This window comes from Parasteatoda tepidariorum, chromosome 8, assembly GCF_982258835.1.
Source record: "Parasteatoda tepidariorum strain Cologne lab strain chromosome 8, Ptep-v5.0, whole genome shotgun sequence".
NCBI classification, from domain to species: Eukaryota; Metazoa; Arthropoda; class Arachnida; order Araneae; family Theridiidae; genus Parasteatoda; species Parasteatoda tepidariorum.
The window spans coordinates 24,580,916-24,600,662 of NC_141762.1; the positions used below are offsets into that span (position 1 = coordinate 24,580,916).

At 27.3% G+C, this 19,747-nt stretch overlaps 1 protein-coding gene across 1 annotated transcript; it reads left to right on the top strand.

Moving 5' to 3' along the window:
* Positions 1–1,842: 1,842 nt before the first annotated feature.
* Positions 1,843–19,409, top strand: LOC107440214 (synaptophysin-like protein 1). Its single transcript, XM_016053071.4, has 6 exons — positions 1,843–2,042; positions 3,257–3,327; positions 5,808–5,923; positions 11,064–11,277; positions 13,117–13,308; positions 17,388–19,409. The coding sequence occupies exons 2-6, from the start codon at positions 3,268–3,270 to the stop codon at positions 17,568–17,570; spliced, it is 765 nt and encodes a 254-aa protein (XP_015908557.1). The 5' UTR covers positions 1,843–2,042; positions 3,257–3,267; the 3' UTR covers positions 17,571–19,409.
* Positions 19,410–19,747: the final 338 nt, after the last annotated feature.

A 19,747-nucleotide genomic window follows, 5' to 3' on the forward strand; every position in this document is an offset into this window, starting at 1 on the left:
TCAGGGAGAAAAAGTAGAATGCTAATACTTCTCTTTAGCTATACGAACCTCTTTCTTTTTATTTTTAGATACTACTATAAAAATATGATTGCATTCTAAAGTTTTACAAACAGAGTATTATCTTTGATTATCTGCATTCGATCTTTATTTGTACTGCATTAAAAATGCTGTTCTAGACCTTAATAAAAAAGCTTTATAAGATTTATTTTATATAATACGCATAAAGTAAATTTTATTATTGAATGTTTCTTTATTAACATAGATATTTTCGATTATTTGATGCTCTGTGTCAGAAGCTTTGAATTTTAATAAAAGTTTTCTATTCTTAAAAAGCTTATGAAAGTCTCATATTTTCTTGCCTTCCTAAATAATGAAATGGCCATATTTTATTTAGCCCCCTCTTTTATTCAGTTGTATTTGTCGTGCTGGTGGTAGAGTTGACTTCTGCCAGGATCTCATAAATGGCTTAAAAATTGATTAGCTTGTGTTAAGTAAGTTATGACAGTAAAGAAACACGAAACAGTATGAGAGCATAAAAAATAGCATCACCAAAATAATGTTATAAATATTTATTTGTTAATACTTTTTGTTGGATTTTATATTAATCGGATACCGGAAAAATTCTAATTTAAGATTTGGAAGATGCTTACATCATATTAAACAAAATTTAAAATACGAAAAAGATCAGTTGAAAACCTCCCCCAAAAATGAAAGTTTAAAAGAAAAACTTCTTCAATTTAAGTATCTTAGAAGCCCTTGAACGTATGATATTTTGTTCAAATTTTGATTGTTGCTGTAAAAATTGATTAGTTTAAAAGATGATATCTTACATTCATAATCATAGTTTTTTTCAGTTATTGTTATATTAAAAAATAATATTAAAGATTCACTTAATATCAGAGATATATGGAAGGAGATAAAAGTAAAAATGGCTGTAGTGGAATGAAATAAGAGAAAGGCTATTTTTCTTCCAATTTTTATTTAATTTTGTATTTTATTAAGATTAATAACGTTATTAATTTTTTTGAATTAAGGTTGAAATTAACCTACCATTAAAAAAATAAGCTAAGTGTAATGATTCTAATGTCACATATGCTGTGATTGCTCGAAAACAAAAGGCTGTCATAGTAACGGAAAACAATGTATACCTTCTCCACCGGATTTACAATTAATAGAGATTCTACACAAAAAATTTCTATTATTTGAAATATGTAAAATTTAAAAATGCAAATAAATAAAGTTAAACAAAAAAGATCGTCTGTTAAAAAAAAAAATAGTCTTGAAGATAAAACAGCCTTGATAACACAAATGCACACCGGGTGATCAAAATTGGTGAACGAAATGGGCTACAGGTGGCGTAGAGTAGAGCTCTCTACCTGTAGCTGCACTTCGCATGCTTTCACCGTCAGCGAGTGAAGAGTCATAGAAGAAGGAAGTTCATTAGTTTCTATTTTGATCCTTAAAAAGATTAGAATCTTTTAAGCTAGGAAACAATATGGAACTGAAAACTACATTAAACATAGCTCTAAAAGAAAATTTAAAAAATGTCCTTCGTCATGGAAATTAAAAAAAACAAAAACATTTTTAACAATTAAATGTGAAAAATATTAGGAAATGGAAAAAACTACTCTCCCCACAATTCCTATAGAACTGAAAAGAGGAGGGGAGGACAGGGCTAAAGTCATGGAACCGGTCTTCTCCCCAGATGGCGTATTCGATCGTTTATGAAGTTGCAAGAGTGAGAAAAGAACCTTTAAGAATTTTCTCGGCCACCCTGCTTAATATGATTAGAACTTATTCAGAAGAAATTGTTATTTGGCAACAAATGCGTTATCGATCCGCAAAACACGGAATAACGAAACTACCGCAAATATAGGTCGATTTGTAAATTTTTTTTCAAAATATTTGCGATTTTTTCAATGAAAAATTCCTAAAGTTCAGCTAAGAAAAATAATAACAAACGAATTTACCTGAGCATCATTGAATACAGTTTAATTCTGACTTAATCTTCTGTGATTTTTTGATCTTTTACTAAACTATAGGTAATCACAGCTGATTTTTGCTGATACTACAATGAAAATTCCTATATTATGTTCCAAAGAAGAATATATGATAATGAAATAATCGCTTTTTTTAAAATTTTGCTCTAGAAAACTGTACTATGCAAATTTATTTTGAATTTTATTTTGTTTTTTCGTTGAAGGTCAAAAATAATAAAAATGCCCTTTGTATGAAATTGTTCATCATTCTTAAAATGCCAAATTATGAAAATGTTAAAGCGAAACTAAATATTGTTATGAAAAGAAATTTTTCATTTGATCAGACGTATCATAGGTTTTTTTTTTTTAATGTTTTATTGGTAAAATTTTCATAATGTACTTTTTTATAATAATAATAAACAATTATTTTTAACATTTGTCCAATCCAAATGAATTTATTTATCCAATTTTGATTCGAAAGTCAAATTTTACATTAGTTTCGGAGCAGGATAAAGATCTTCACAAAATTAAATTTAATTATTAGTTTTTTACTAAATATAATCATATTTTACTGAATACTAATCTTTTATTATTTTCAATATAATCTGTTACTGTGCTATCAAATTATATATATCATGTAAAAAATTAAATAATTAAAAACGGCATTTTTTAAAAAAAAGGAGGAAATGTGAAAAAAGATTAAAACATGAGTTGTGCTGTGGGTAACTTGCTAACATCACTTTTACTGTGTTTTCTTCAAAATTGTTTATTGTATAAATGTAATAATTATTCACTATGTTAGTTATTGAATTTTACTAAAAATAGAGATTTTGTTCCCTCTTATTTTAAAGAGGTAGCATTTATAAAAACTATTTTATTATGTTTATTAAATATTCCTGTTATGTTTAAAATAATTGAACCATAATTTGCTGAAATTTTATTTAATTTTGTCTAAAGTTTAAAAAAAATTCTTACAGCTAGAAAAGTTCATACTATACTAGCTTGGAGCTCAAAGTGAATTTTCATATTCATTTTAAACCAAAAAACAGTAATTTTGAACAATAACCTTTTTTTCTGAGATAGCTAAATTTCTAAGCATTTCATTTATCCCCCATAGTTGTTATTATAGTTGCTGAATAGCTTAAAAGTGTTAATAAAATAAAAAAATTAATAAAAAACTAATACTTTATTTGACAATTATATAAACAAACTTATTTTAAATGGTATGTATTACTTTTACATGAAATATAAATTTGTAAAATTTCTATTTTTTGCAGTGCTGTTTGATATGGATTTAAATTTGAGAGTTTTAATTGAGCCTCGTGGATTCATTCGAATCATTCAACTAGTAAGTTTTCTAAGTTTTTTATTGTTTAATCAATGTGAAAGTGTTTGATACATCGATTATTAAAATTTCATGATTTTCTTCTTTCTTTTTTTTTAATTTTGCATATTTTTTTTCTAAAAATAATAACTTGGTTTATGAAATTTTCTCATTGTGTCACTTTCTTTTTTAACACTATAATATATTTAGAGTAATGAAAAATAAAATGGATCAGGGGAATTTATATTTTATATGTTGTTAGCATATTTTTAAATTACTGTATTAAATTCCATTGTGAATCTAAGTCCCTTGCTTAAACTTAATGGAAAAAAAGTTGCCCACTTTGGCGTATTATTATGGATAATAAATGCAGTATTATGTATGCTTCAGAGCCATTACCATTTTGTGTATGCCACTATTGATCAGGGTTTCCAAACATTTTTTTAAAATTATCAGAATCTACTTTTTTATGGTTTTACTTTTAGAATGTACTTTAAAATTTGCATGCTTAGCTTTTATTTTTTTATAACAGGATATTAAACTTCCTGATTTTTGATCTTCATATTCTTTTAAAACTACATATTTGTGAGCTGTGATGCCTCATTGATTAAGACACAGGTACCTTACCATGAGCTCCCTGAAGTTCCATCAAGAAATGGCATCATTTGAAGCGGGAATTTCTATTTCAGCACCATGAACCTCCTGGAAACTGTTTCTTGGCAAGCAACCCTACCGGTTTTTTTCCCCAGCCAGTACCTACTACCTAGAATCCTCAATTTTGGATGAAATGGTGATTCTAGAGAACTAAATATGATATGAAGCCAATTGAATTCCCAATTTTGTTCTATTCTACAAGAGAAGACAGAAATATACCTAATGGAAAGACATGTCCAAGCTATTTGCAAGACGATAATTGAAAGATAATTTTTTCCTCATTAGTATGTGTGAAGGAAAAGATACTTTTAAAGTTAGCTAATACATTATGGCCAACAAAGTATAAATTTGCTCTCATTATGTGATAATTATTATTAATAATATGAGAATGTAATTAATATATTCCCTGGTCAATACCTCTTTTTGAAATCTCAATAAAAATTTTTTTTAATTCTTTAATGATGAACTTTTAATTCAACCGTATTTTCACTTTATTCCGAATGATGCTTCTTTAAACTATAAGCAGATGGCAGCACATTTAAATTAATTTGTTACAAGAATGTATTATATAGAAAACAACTTCAAAGAGGCGAATAAGAATAATGGGAAAAGTAATTAGAATATGAACATTTCAAAAAATATTTATGAAATAAGTATTTATTTTTTCTTTTAGAAATTCTAAGAAATTTTATTCTCATTCTTTCCTTAAAATATATAATATAAAAGCTGTGAAAGTAGCTTATTGAACTATACTTTGATAAGTATTTCCAACCTGAAATGATTTCACAAATAACGAGAAAGGTTTTTTCTCAAATCTATAAATTTATATTAATTTCATGTGAACATATTTATTTAACTATCAATTATAACAGTCACTTTAATAATGCAACAAATAAAACAAAATAATAAATATAGTTGTATAACTAAAGTCATATTATTACAAATTAAAAGGAAAACTAATGAACTTGAACAAATTTTGAAAAACCTAATCAGAAATATTTTGATTTCTTTAGTTATGATTTAGAAGCAAGTATAACTTGTGATCTATCCACATGCAGTACTCCTGTACAAAATTTGCCATTTTACTTCATAAAAATGTATGTAATATTTAAAAAATTATTTAAAGCACATTATCAACATTAAAAAATATGTAGGAAAACTGGCTTGTTGTGTAGAAAAGCAAGTAGGTAAGTTTGACAGTTAGAGGCTGCAAATAGCAGAATTACACTACATTTTACAGCAGACATGTACACTATATTGCAGCAGAGTTACAACACACTTTTATTTTCAATAAGTGAAAGCAACACTTATGACTTAGTAAGTGATAAGGGCTGCTAGTTTGTGATTTTCAAAAATCCTAAATCACATTACTTTTTTAGAAAAATGAAGTTTTTTTTATTGAAGTTGATAGTAGCAACAGCTGCTAACTTGTTTATCTCTTAATATGATGAACTAAACACCTTAAAATTAATTTCTTTTCTAAGCGCATTGATAATTAGCTTGTATAAAACCTACATTTTAAGTTGACACTCATTTATAATTTTCTCACATTTATTGTTCATAATGAATAGTCCCTTGAGTAACGATCGATTGAGGTTCTCTGTATGTTAAGCTTTTTTTGACTGCGCATTTTTTTTTTTATAAAATTTGTTTGCTAAATTAATTTGTTTTTAATTAGATCTAATAAATATAATAGAACTAAACTAAACTCTCTTTGTTTTCTTAACTTGTATTAATAAGTATAATAATAGTGTATTAATAAACTTGTTTCAAAAATCTATTTCTTAATGTGTTTTTAGTTCTAGTTTTGCATGAATTCATTGGTAATTTATTATTAATATATTTTTTAGGTTATGTCAATATTTGCATTTGCAACAACTGCTGGTTTTGAGACAGTAACAACTATTGAAATAAAATGTCCTGAATTTGAAAAGGATGTTCAGTACAAATTTGGCTACCCATTTAAGTGAGTTATCTAATGCCACACTTTTTTATACCTAATGTTCGGGATTGTGTAACTAAAATATAAATCAGTTCTGGAAACTTCATTTGTGTCTTTTCAAAAATTTTACTTTGGGTACTTAAGTGTTAATATTTGCTATGGCTAAAATAAGCCTTAGAGGGCATTCAAATATTGCGTAAGCATGTTTTTGACAATTTTGAACACTCTCTTGTCACCAAAGGTAAGCAAGTCACAAATCTCCTTCCACGCTTAAGTTATTAATAACAACTAAGTATAACTCCTAAGAATAACTCCTTTATTTTGGCTCTTTCTAATCAAATTGAATCTAATCTAAATTTTAGGATTAAACTAGAAAGAAGAAAAAAAACTTTGCATTAAATAAATTTTACGATTTAATTTGTTTTATGAAATTTTGAGTATAATATTTTTTAGTTTAGCATAGTTTAAACTGAACAATTGAAATATAAATTTATTTAACCCATAAGTACCTTATTATATAATGTCCAAGATTTTTACAGCCATATCTTTTATGACAATACTTCTTTTATGATTTTTTCTACTCATTATGAATCTGTGGGTACTTCTTCTTCATCTGTTCTCTTGGCATCCTCCATGCCTTGAACATATTTAACTGTACACTCATTTTCCGAATGTCTTCTGTTTTTCTTCTAATAAGGTATTTTCTTTCTGTAACCAAAATTCTTGACCTTTGTAAGTACTATTTGAAGAAATGTTTTCCTTTAAATTTCACTACTATTTCAAATTTGACAATTCTCAAAATATCATTTTTTTTGTTACTTTTTTGCATTTAAAAAATAGAATTAAAAGAATATATGTGTCATGAAGTGTGCTCATACCCCTATTTCCTCTTGTCAGCAAAAATACGCAAATCACAAGCTTACTTCCCCCTTTGGTCTTAAGCTTAATTTTTGAGCAGCCACTTAGTTCCTGTTTTTTTAATCTTATTAGCTTTTTTGACATGGCAGATGAAAAGCTTAGTAGAAGAACCGCCTACATTTTAGTGAATTTGAGTAAATTAGCGATTAAGTTTTTATTTGAAGTCATGACTTTTTGGGTAACATTTGCTTTTCTTCACAGAGAATTTTTAATGTTTTTCATCGAATATACTTTTGTTTGAAAAGATAAAATAAATATACATACATTTAGGCTTATTTTAATAAAATAAAATTTTAGCAACCTTAATTCGGAACAAATTGGTAAAAAATTTTATCTAGACTTGTTAGTCCAAAAATCTATCAAAAGCAATTCAGTGGCAATGTGAGCTCAACTTATGTGTAGGTGTTTTACTGGTGTTTGTCGCTTTAATTGGCAAGGATTCGGTAACTTTTGATTTTAAAAAAAGCATTCTTTTAAAATGTGCTGATAAGTGTTCGAAATGTTCATTCATTTTGTTACATCTTAAGGTATTTTTGAAATTAAATAAAATTACTTTTATTGCTTTTAATAAAGAAATATCTAGGTATAGTTGTTGAAATAAATAAATTATTTAAAATTTACAGTTTTATGCAAAAAGGACACGTTTTAATTTATAAAAATGTTTAAAAATCTGTTATGGGTATTTTTTTAAATCGTGGTAAACTACTCGATTATGATTAAATTACGTGACTTGAATTTTTCTTTATAATTTATGTAACCACTTCACAAATTTCCGCCGTTGAATACCAATCCACTCTGTGGATCTGCGACTTTTTGTATTTCTAACTTCTTAGCCTTGAAACTAGAAGACAGGAAAACATCTGTTTAAGAAACAAGGTTCTATTCACCTTCAAGAGGAATTCTTTGAAGAGAAATTAATCAGCATTTGCGCGAAATGGAGGTAAAAACCATGATAATGTCTCGTAGTTAGCTGTTGCCAGTGGAATTCTGATATGTTTCTACCAAAGTATAATTAGCATCAGGATATAGCAATCTCTGCTGGCAGGGAGCAAAATAAAGTGATCTTTGTGATTTTTTCATATGTAGCTGCTTTTTATGAAAAAATTGCCATTAGTTTTTTGTTTTATTTTATAATCGTCGTTAGACAGCTAACCAAATTTTGGGTTTACAACTAATAATGTTCAATTTCATAGCCTTGTAATTTTTAACTCAATCCAGAAGACAAGAGAACTTCTGGATCAAGTATTGTCAAAAATTTGATTTTGTGGGGGACTTTTTTTTTCATGGAACTAATCCGCATTTGCGTTATATGGAGAGGAAATCCACAAAAACTTCCACAGTTAGCCTGTCAGCAAGTGGACTCTAGCCCATGATCCACCTACCACTGAGCAACTGGGGTCAGTTGCTCAGTTTGGAGATATTTTATGGCAGTTTTGTGGTTATATCGCGCCGGGTGAAAAATTAGTATCGACCAACCATTGTTGGGATTCGAACCCAGTTCACCTTATTGGAAGGCGAATGGTCTAACCCTTGAGCTACCACGGCTCTGCTTTTAATTTTGTCAAATATCTAAGTACGCTTATCATTCCAGATTTAACACTTAATGTTTCAAGTGTGTGCATCAATTTTAAGGATTATTGATGAGCCCTTTCTTATTTTCAATTTAAAAGAAATGATCAGAAAAAAAAGTGCTTGGTAAAAGGTATTACTGATGTTGTGTTATTTGATGCTGTTTTAATATGTACTATACTTATTAATATATGTTTCACAATTCCTACTATAAGTACTGAGGAAATAGGTTTTTTACAGTTTACCGAATCTGACAAGTACCAGAGAAAATTGTTGATTATGGTAATTTTTTGCTATCAGGAGTTGGTGTCGGGCAGTAGAATTATGCCAAATGATACTGGTTGTGAATCTTTATTTTGAGAGAACAAACTTCTGAAATCTTGTTTTACTTAACTTAATAGCGTAAAGTCATTAGAAAAAGCAACAAATGGCAGTAAATAAGAAAACTGGTATTTTTTAAGTTATAATTGATTGTGTCTGTGTATCTCTTTCAATGTGTGCATGATTCTTACCGATTTATTGAAAATTTGTTTTATTTCAACCAGCAAGAAGGATGAGTATTCAACTAGTAACAATAGGAATAAACTGAAAAAGTTGCATAAGCACAGAGTAATATTTATTTTCAATGGGACTCTGCTTAGGGAAAAAGATTACATTTACCTACTACCAGTGCATTGAGTCTGAAACATGAACTAATGCGAACCAGAAATATTGAAGCAATTTAAGGGTTATTTTTTCTTGTTTTTTTCAATTATTGATTCGTAAAAGATATAAATTCCTCCTTAATGTTTGGAAGTTATGCTATTTCAAGTTTTTCACTTTTGCCAGTTTTTACCCTCGCATCTTCAATGCCAAGCAAGTGATTTTCTAAGGTTGTTTGTTGACTATAGAATACTCAAATAATGTCTTAATGTCTCTTTGCTGGTTCTTCCATTGTATCTTTGGAATATATGTATTTAACATTATAAATGAATGTTATATATTTAAATAAGACTAATCTGAATTTTTTTTTTAAAATGTCACTTAGTCAGTTCTTCCACTAAGCTTTACAAATGTCAAAAACCAGTTTAAACTGTTTGACTCTCTGGGGAAGAGAAAATTACATAAGAGAGGAAGATGTCTTTAATTTTGAAGCATGAAATATATATTAGATTTTACAAAGATATTTATGCTGTTACATAAACATATATGAGGTTTCTGATAGTAAAAAAAATATGTGACATAAATTTTAATATAGAGAATACTAACTGTCATGGGAAAAACTTATCCTTAGGTACTAAAACCTCTTTTTCTGAGGATATGGTAAATCTTGCTGATGTTAAATAAAAGGGAAAAAAAAGGCATGTAGTTTTAAAACAAAAGTTCACTTGTGTCTAAACAATAATAAGAATCTAAAACCAGAGCAGAAATTTAAACATTTAAGGTGTAGAGTCTCTGAGCTTATGTTTACAAGGTATGCATGAGATTGTTTTTAAATATACATGTAATTTTACCATTCGTAAGATTTTTTACATTTTATAAATTCTAAAGAATTTGCAAACCACGACTCAATTTAAGAAAATTAATGACATAAAGTGTAAGCGTTGCTATGTTTTAAATGTTATCTTCAGTTTTTTATGTTTTCAACTCAATTGAAATATGGTACAAGTCATATTGTAAACAGTAAAAGTACTATGATGGTATACAATGGCTTGTTCTTTAAGCTTAGACACAAAAATAAAAATTGTTGTTAGTAATTCCTAAGTTCATAATGAGTTTTAATCCTTGCACCACCTAGAATTAGCTTTCTATAATTAACAATCTAAAGGTTAAGCAGTGATTCCACTTATGCACTGTAACCAATCAAATACACAAAAAATTGTAGAGAAGATGTGAAAAATAAGTCATGGCATGTCTTTTGGTATATTTAACTCTTAAGCGCAGGGGAAAAAAGCTTGTCAGCAGATTTATGATGGCAAAATTCGAACCAAGTTTTAAATATAGATAAAAAATTCTTTGTTATTAATTGCTAAAGGAAAAAACTAGAATAATACTTAGTATCAAATTAGGTTGATCAATTTACTTAGACTTTTCCTTGATGCAAGTTTTTGAATTGACCAAATTAGAAGCCTTGATATTTCGAATATAACACTTCTTTATTTGAAATTCTTTGTTTTGTCTATCAATTAATAAGGCATCATCAATGTGAATAATCAGTGATCTTCTTAGACTTTAGAAATTACAGATCCTTAGGATCCAGGACTTATGAAACTGGGTCATTTTTTGCTAAAAGTGGGATTCCCTATTTAAAATATTGATTCTCCACCTTTTCATCCATCTATTAATTTACACATTTTATCATTATTCTGTCTCTCGATAGACAAAACAGAGAATTTTATAAACAAGCAGTTTTATATTTGAACAGTCAAGGCTTTTAATTAAAATTGATAATAATATTTGATTAAGAGTTTGGTAAAAGTTTGAGAATGTTAAATAAAAATCTCTTTTGAATAAATAATTTAAAAAAAAGACCTAGAAATATGGAAGTCCTCGGTCCTAAGGATATGCAATTTCCAAAGTCTAATGGAATCACTGAGCAAGTCATTTTTGAAATAAATTTTAAGTTGAGGTTTGGATTGATTAAACTGAGGAATGATTAAAAATAAACTACTGTACTCTAATTGCTTTGTTATTTCAGATTAGGAAAAGCTGAACTTCGTGTTCCTGAGAAGTGTGGAAAGTTAGATAATAATATTACTTTCAAGTCTTATGCTTTTCCATTTGATTTTTCGAGCAATGCTCAGTTTTTTGTTGCATCTGGAGTTTTGACCCTCTTGTATACAACTGGCATAATCTTCATTTATGTTTTCATGCACCGCCTGTATTCTACCAATCCCATGACCCCTGTTGTGGTAAGTTAATGGAATTTCATTCTTTATGTATATGGGAAAACCCTTATTTATCTGCCTGCAAACAAACTAGTTTTTAATTTTTATTTTTGATGAATTTTTTTTCAGAGCTTGGTATATTAAAAAATGTTTCAAGTGTTTTTAAATTTTAAAATTATTTTTATATTAAATACCCTTTAAAAAAAAGAAAAAAGAGATTCACCTTTAAATGTTCATTTTCTCATAATTTTCAATTTCAATTACTATAGAAAAGATATTTCAAGTTGTTTATCAATTAATCATTTTTAGTGTACTTTTGATGAAAAAAATTGAAAAAAATATGAAAAAATTTGAAAAAAATTTATGTACAGAAATTGTCTTTTAACCTGCCTTTAATTATTTTTATAATCTACAAATTTTCTCTCATTTTGATAATGAAAGAGAATTATTTTTTGAAATATACACATAAAATAGTATAATTTACGGTTTCTAAGTGATTGCGCTTTCAAAATTCAAAGTGACCTTTTCTGATAGGAAGCACCTTGCCCTTTTTTATTCCTAGGGAGAACTCTGGAAATATAAATAACGGAATTATAAAAATAAACTCACATTTAATTTGCCGTCCATGTGTGGAATGACTAATTACTGAGAAAGACTAAATTAAGTTTACTGTTAAGTAAATAAATTTTTAAAAGACTGTTACTTTAATAATCATCCTGTACAGTTAGCTATCTGCTTATACTCTGTTTCTTTTTTTATTTCATTTTGTTGACGGCTTCAAATTATTATGATTATGCAAGATTGATAAAAATAGATTCTAATACTAATAATTTTTTATACCAGTGATTATTTAAACTTGACAAACACTGATTTAATTCTAATAATTACACAATGTCCAGTGATCGTATGTATTACATAGTTTGATAAACATGACTTAATTAATAATAATTTTTTATTGTAGTGAATGTAAAAGTTTGATAAACATAGATTCTATGTCTTATAATTTTATATGCCAGTGATTATACAGGTTTGATAAATCTAGATTCATGAAGTCCTGTGAGAGCATATCCAAATCTATAGTTAAATAATTCCAAAACAATCAGCATTAAAAATATTAAATAGTATGTTTATAGCGAAAGCTGTAAGAAATTTTTAAATGATTTACAAAAGATTCCAACTGTTGTTAACTAAAATAAGTGTTTAACTAAGTTTGAAAATTTTGCTTTTTTTCCGTTGGGTTATTCCAGGTCCAAAAACAAGAGTTCCATGGAATATGGGACTTCCTTCAGAGCATCATAATCCCTTTTCATATTTTGACGGTGGAACTGATTGCTCTGATCTTTGAATTACTCTTCAAATGGTTTCTGTATTGCAAATAAAGCAATCTTTTGAAAAAATTTAGTCTGTTGGAAATTTCTGCATCTAATTTAATCATGTATGAAATTCTAACAATTTTTACTATAAATATTTGTTTTATTTTATCCTTTTATTGTTGTATAATAATTTCAAAGTTATTGAAATTTGAGTTTGCTGTTTATCTTGGGATGCAAAGTGGACATTATAATTTTTGAACTTTTTTAAGTCTTGAATACTTTATGCAACTTCTGAAACTATGGATAAAACTGTCAAGAAGAAGAAAACGTTCTTCTCTAATTGGCATAATTTTTGTTCTCTCCACAAAATGTCTTTTTTAAGAATTACATAGATACTGAAGAAGAAAATTGAATTATTTAAACAAAATTTATGTTCAATAAGATTTTTATATAGTTTGTTCGTGCCATGAAATGACTAATGTTTTTCTTCATTTGAGTAAAATTGAAACTGTCGAGCATATTAAATTAATAAGTGTTTTTTTTTCTGTAGGATTTCATTGCAAGTGGAGTTCTTTCCATATTTTGGTTTGCGGGATCTTGTGCCTGGGCTCAGGGTGTTTCTGATGTGAAATACTACACCAATCCAGCTAATCTTTTCCCCGATCTTGATATCTGCTTGAATGATGTACAAGTATGTCGCACTGTGACTCTTGGGAATTTCGCCTCCCTGAATGTTTCATTGGTAAGATTTATTTTTTTTTAATTTTACTTCTATTGTGCCTGTAATAAATAGCTGGCATTTATGTTTTTCTCAATAAAATAAAAAAAAATCTTTTTTTTAGTTCTTTTTTGTAAAAAAATTTTTTATAACCGTCGTTGAACAGCCAATCCAATTTTGAGTTTACGGTACGTTCAACTCCATAGTCTTGTAATTTTGAACACAATTTAGAAGACAAGGAAACTGCTGGATCAGTACCCCCAGTTGTATGATTAGTTAAGGGAACATGGAGGACTTTGTGACTTGACAGTAAAAGTTATTATGATAGTTGACTTAAAGTTATACTTAAAGTTATTTTGATAATTGAAAAGTTTAGAATTACCCCAAAATTTCCATGTGGGAATTGTCTGTGTCGCTTTAAGTTTTCTTTTGTATGTGGGGATCATCCCATTACTTGTTTAATACTAACTATAACTTAGTTGTTCGCAACTCTGCAAACTATTTAGTGCCGGCAGATCCAGCTGTGACCTTCAAGTAATTCTTTCCTTTGTCGGTAGAAAAGCTGAATGTTCGAGAACATTCCTTTTTGACTAACGTTACATACTCTGTAAACCCTGTTTTCGGCCATAATTTTATCCTTTTCTTGCCGAAGTTTTCAAATTTAACTTCTTTCTTATACACTGATTGGGCGAACAGTCATTCCCTCGACCAGCCATTTTGGCTTTTCCATCAATGTTATGTCAAGTCAAGATAAAAAGGCAGTGTACTCTCTCTCCGCAGACTTAGTAACCTCACTTGGGATTTTCTTTCTGCTTTTAGTTTTAAAAAACCTGGCAATTAACATCATTGTAGTGTACATGATGTTTTTATTAGATTGTTGTCATTGTGTTTATGTTTTTTGAACTAGAGGAATAAAATTAATACTTTTTTATGTATAGCTAGGCATATTTTTTGTTATTTTGTGATGCCTTATTATTATATTAGTGAGTGAGTATTTATTTTAATTACTTGAATATGTTTCTTTCTTTGGCTGTATTTGCCAAACTGACAGCGAGACCACTGCACTATAAATTATGATGCCTAACTCTGAATTTTAATGCTTTATGCTGATTTTTTCTCATTATCTTTTCAGCCATTTAGCATATAATCGTTTTTTTAACTTTTTTTTCTCCTCGCCACAGCATGGTATAGCTAAACACTGTGTTGCAACTTTGAACTATTACTTAAAAACAGGGTGAGAACTGTTCATCTGGCAGTATTTATCTGAACTTTATTTCAGGAAAAGGGACAAATATTTCACAAAAATGAAGTATTATATAATTTAAAAATGAAAATAATTGCAAATTCCTATTTATAAGTGCAGGGGACAATTTTACTTCATGACAAAGTACCACCCACTCACAGAAAGAGATGTAAACAAAAGATCATAAATGTAATTCAAACTATAGTTGGAGCAGTAACATCGGAGTGCATTTGAGGGCATCAATCCATGGATCATTGCAGTTTATATGAGATTAGTTTTTTCATTTTATCCATTTCAGCAAACACTGATGAGAATATTGCCTTCTTTGAATAAACTATATATTTTTCCCCTAAAAATATTTTCTTGTCATATTTTTTTTAGATTAATGTTTTTACCTAGATACATCATGAGAAATTATTAAAAGATTGTAAAATTATCTATACTGTTACTTGGTTTTAATTTTCAGTGACGTGAATAATTATTTTACCCATATTTTTTTCTACCCCACTTATTGATTCAAGAAAATAATGATTTTTTTTTTATTTCCTTATATGTTTTTTTGCGCCTATCTTGAAACTAGATGTTTTCTTAACAAAGATCAGTCTCTCTTTTCGTTATAAAATTAAAGAAGGAAACTTTTTTTTTATAATTTTGACCATAGTTGGGGGTAAATCAGCCTTGGAAAATGTTCTATATTTATTATTGGATTAAGACTTTTTGCATTTATATCAGGATTTGGTTATTTAAATCAGCTTGATTTACTGAATAGCGATTTGGCTGAATACTGAATATTCAGCGGCTGAATAGCAACATTTTTTAAAAAAATCATAAATAAATATTACTTTTTGTACACAAATAACTTCAGTCATTATTAAAAATTAATCAAAACTTAGCTATATTATTAGTAGGAGATAAAAGGGAAATATATATATTAGTCTCCATTAGAAATATTTGAAATAAATAAAAAATTTATTAACAGCTATATATATAAAGTGAAGTTGAAAAAAAGAAAGAAATAGGAAAAAAAATCCTCTTTATGCTTAAGACAAAACTTTGCTGAAAATAATATTTTCTGGGGAAAAAAGTATCAATAAGAGAAATATAGTCTGTCAGAAACGCTTCTAAAAAACTGCACTATCATAAAAACAAAAGATTATTTGCAAAGCGAAAATGTAAAAAATAAAAATCGATCTTAATTCTCAAAAAAAATTTTAAAACTGAACATCTCAGTTTTCCATTTGCTGTATTTTTAAGAAAAAGTGAAAGAAAAAGAACAAAGTCTAATAGAAACTTGTTGCTTTGTTAAAAAAATAAAAAATAAAAAAAAAGTTTTTTTTTTTTGAGAAAGAAGAAGCTAAATATAAACCACAACAAAAATCGGTTTTGATTCTTAAATGAAAAATTTAACTCTAAAAGTTTCAAATTTACTTTTCTCATTGCTGTATTTTTAGAAAAAAGTGACTATAAAAGAATAACGTTCATTAGAAAAGCTCTTTAAAAAGTGCTGTGTTATAATAAAAACACTGATAAAAGGAAAAATTAGTAAAAAAAAGCAAAAGAGAAACGGAAAAAAATTGTTCTTAGTTTTAAAAATATAATTTGAACGTAGAATATCACAGTTTTCTATGTTACTATGATTTATCTTGCCCTACAGGAAAAAGCGAAAATAAAAGAATAAGTCTATCAGAAAAGCTCCGTTAAAATGCTGCACTATCATAAAAACAAAAAACAGCAAACACAAAACAAAAAAATGTTAATTCTTAAAACAAAATGTGTTGAAAAAATGGCGAAATTGATTTGCCTGAATATATACAATTGAAAAAATTCAGCAGTTCAAAACATATGGTTCAGTATGAACTTATCTAGTTTAAATTCTTCAGATTTCACTTTTCGATTTGTCTTTCAGAACATGAATTTGCAAGTTTCCGAACTTAAGTATGTGGCATAACTATTTCTTGTTATGTATAGTAAAAAATACAATTTTTGATTATTCTTAATGAAATCTATTCAAATTCCAAACAAAACTTTGCCAAAAAGTAATTTTCCAGAAAAATATTTTGCCGAATATTTGGCTGAACATTGGGCCAATGAAATGTTAGACAAAAGGTCCGAATACCAAATAGTGGCCAAACATTCGTTACATCCCTAATTTAAATCAATATTCGTACCAAATGATTTTTTTTAAAGAATTAATTTAAACATTTTCATAACATTTCAATATGAGATTTTTAAAGATTTTATTGATTTTCATGGTTTTAAAATGTATTGTTAATATATTGCTGTGTAATAAGTTTGTATCTGCCAAGTTTTATTACTACTGATTATGAAATGAATTAGGGCAGTTTTGAATTGACTTTTTAAAGATCTTACCAATTTGTGGATTATTAAAAATTTAAGATCAACACCAAGTGAAAATTCAATGCAGTTATTGAATTTTTTTCGTAAGTTTTACAAAAAAAAATAATATGTGAAAAGAATTTTGAATTTTTCTTAGCCTATTTTCAGTAGTTAGTAATGATACATTTCTATGTTATTTTGAATAAACGCGAATGATACACATTGCATATATTAGACAATACTTTAATGCTGTAATATTGTTTGAAAGGTACTGTTATAACTTATTTGTAATAATATTTCAAATGTAATTAAATTTCTAAAATTTAACTTATTATAAATAGTCTGTGAAGTATCTTTTAAAAGAAAATCTGGTTTAAATAATTTGAAATTAATATTATTTTCTTAATTAATATCAATATTTTTTAAAATTAATATTCTATTAAAATCAATATAAGTATTTTTATTTTTAAAAAAAATCACTTATAGCTGACTAACTGTATTCATAATACTGTTACGTTTTTAGATTTTTGGATTTGCCAATTGTATGCTATGGATTTGTAGCTTGTGGTTTGTGTACAAGGAGACAAGTTTCCACCAGCAGATTCAACCACCGGCTATGCTGCCCCAAATGGGGCAGCAACAAGCTCCGCCGATGCAAGATCAGGACCTTGGTGGTCATAAAATGGGAGGACAATATGAGTATTGAGGCATGCGATTCTCCTTTGTCTTTTATGAAGGCATCTTGTTTATTATTAATTTTGAGGCAAGAGGAAAGATTCAAATTACTCATGTTTATTCATCAATATTATTAACTTAATCATTTAAGCATTTTATATTTGCTTATAACTCATTTCTAGTCATTGGAATGAATTATTTTATTCCAGTATATCTTTGTGTATGAGATTATTTATTCAAGAATTATTGTTTGAAAACTTTTATTTTAAAGTTGTTTTTTATTTACTTAAAGAATGTTATGGCTGGATTTGTAGCAATTTTACTTGTTATATTTTTTATGTTGTGTTTTTTTCCACTTTATGCACTTATGAATTTAATCATTTCAGAATATCTTTGGATAGGATTATTTATTTAAGGACTAGTGATAGAAATAACTTTTTTATATACTTATTATGTTTTAAATTTTATGTTTGTATCTACTTAAAAAATTATTAGGCAGAGTTTTTAATACTTGCACTATGCATTTTATGTTTTTGTTGTGCATAAAAAATTTTCTACTTTGGTGCTGCTATTGCATTTAAGAATGTTGATTGGCTTGTTAATTATTCTTTTGTTTTCATATTGTTTTATTTTAAATTTTTTTTATGAACTTTTGTAAGTGTCAACTTGCACCATTTTGTGTTTCTATTTATTTGGACTATTTTAAGGCAAGATTTATTGCCGTGATTATATATTTCTGCAATGTGCAGACATCTTTTTTAAGGTTCTTTGACTTATCAAAATTGTTTGCTTAGTATTGATCTTTTATTTAATATTTCTGTTCCATTTATAAGCGGTTTTTTTCTCATAAGAAATTCTAGTCAAGCTAATGTTGTGTATAACATTTTAAAATGTTAGGAAGCACGATTTATATTTACATATTGTGTGCATTTTATTTGAATAGTGCATAAAAATTATTTTTAATTAGGCGTTAATAATTTGCAGTATAAATTTGCTTGCTATAAATTTTTTTTATTTCCTTTTTATTTCATAAAGTATTATTATTATTTTCTTTGCAAAAGCCAGTGATTATTGTGATAATTTATTTTACAGTATTATTTATTATATATTTTTTGTTGTTGCAAAAACCTGTGATTACAGTAGATAATTTTTTAGTTTTTCTTTTTTTCTGAATAAGTCAAACTAATTTTTATTATGTTTTATTTATCAAACTGGTATTAGTCATGGTTTTTATTTGGTTCTATTTGTGCACTTCAAGGATGTTTTGCATGCATTTAAATAGATTCAAGTGCATTTATGCACCTTATTCGTGGAATAATTTTTAACCCTTGTTATGACATCTGAAATATGCAATTCGCATTATAAATATGCATTAATTCGCATTATAATTCGCATCGCGAAATATGCATTAAATATGTTTTGAACTCATTGTTTGAATCTGATTTTTGTATATAGTTGTTCATTCTTTATTTGCAATTTTGTTGATTTTGAAAAACACTTCTTAATATTTTGTTCCTTTAAATACTTATTAAAAGTTTATCTGGTTACTTAATTTTGGTTTAAAAAAATGTATTTTAGTTACTTTTCATCTTTACTCTTGCAAACTGCTGGTTTGTTCATTTTTGTGCGATTGAACATAAATATCTGTGCCACATCTTAACTAGCACAAGCACTCAAGAATGTGTGAATTCTTTCTTTCTTTTGGAGGTTAGACTGGTATGTGAACATATTTTATAAATGCATGTTTAATACAGGTATTTAAAACTATGACTTTATCAATTAAGAAAGCCTTCAATTTATTTGTTAAGTTGTAGCCATGAAAATGAATGTCTAGTCAGAACTGCATCAACTGTTGCTTAATGTAGTAAAAGTCTAACAAATCCTAATGTTTGAAACATACAAAAATCATTATGAATTAATGTATTCATATTAGGTGTAGAATACATAACATACGTGATTCAATTTTAAAGATACGTGATTTGCTTCTATATTTTGTTAACTTACATTGAAAAGTATTCTAATTATGAAAGAAATTGTTTGTTTTTATATTATGTTAAACTATCTTATAAGATATTCAAATTATAAGATATATAGTTTTATTTCCTCTAAGTTGTTTTGATTCATATTATGAAATACATTTTTTGCATTTATATTTTGTTTAGTTGTTTTATAAGATACCTCATTTTTTTTGTATATTTTGTCTTATTC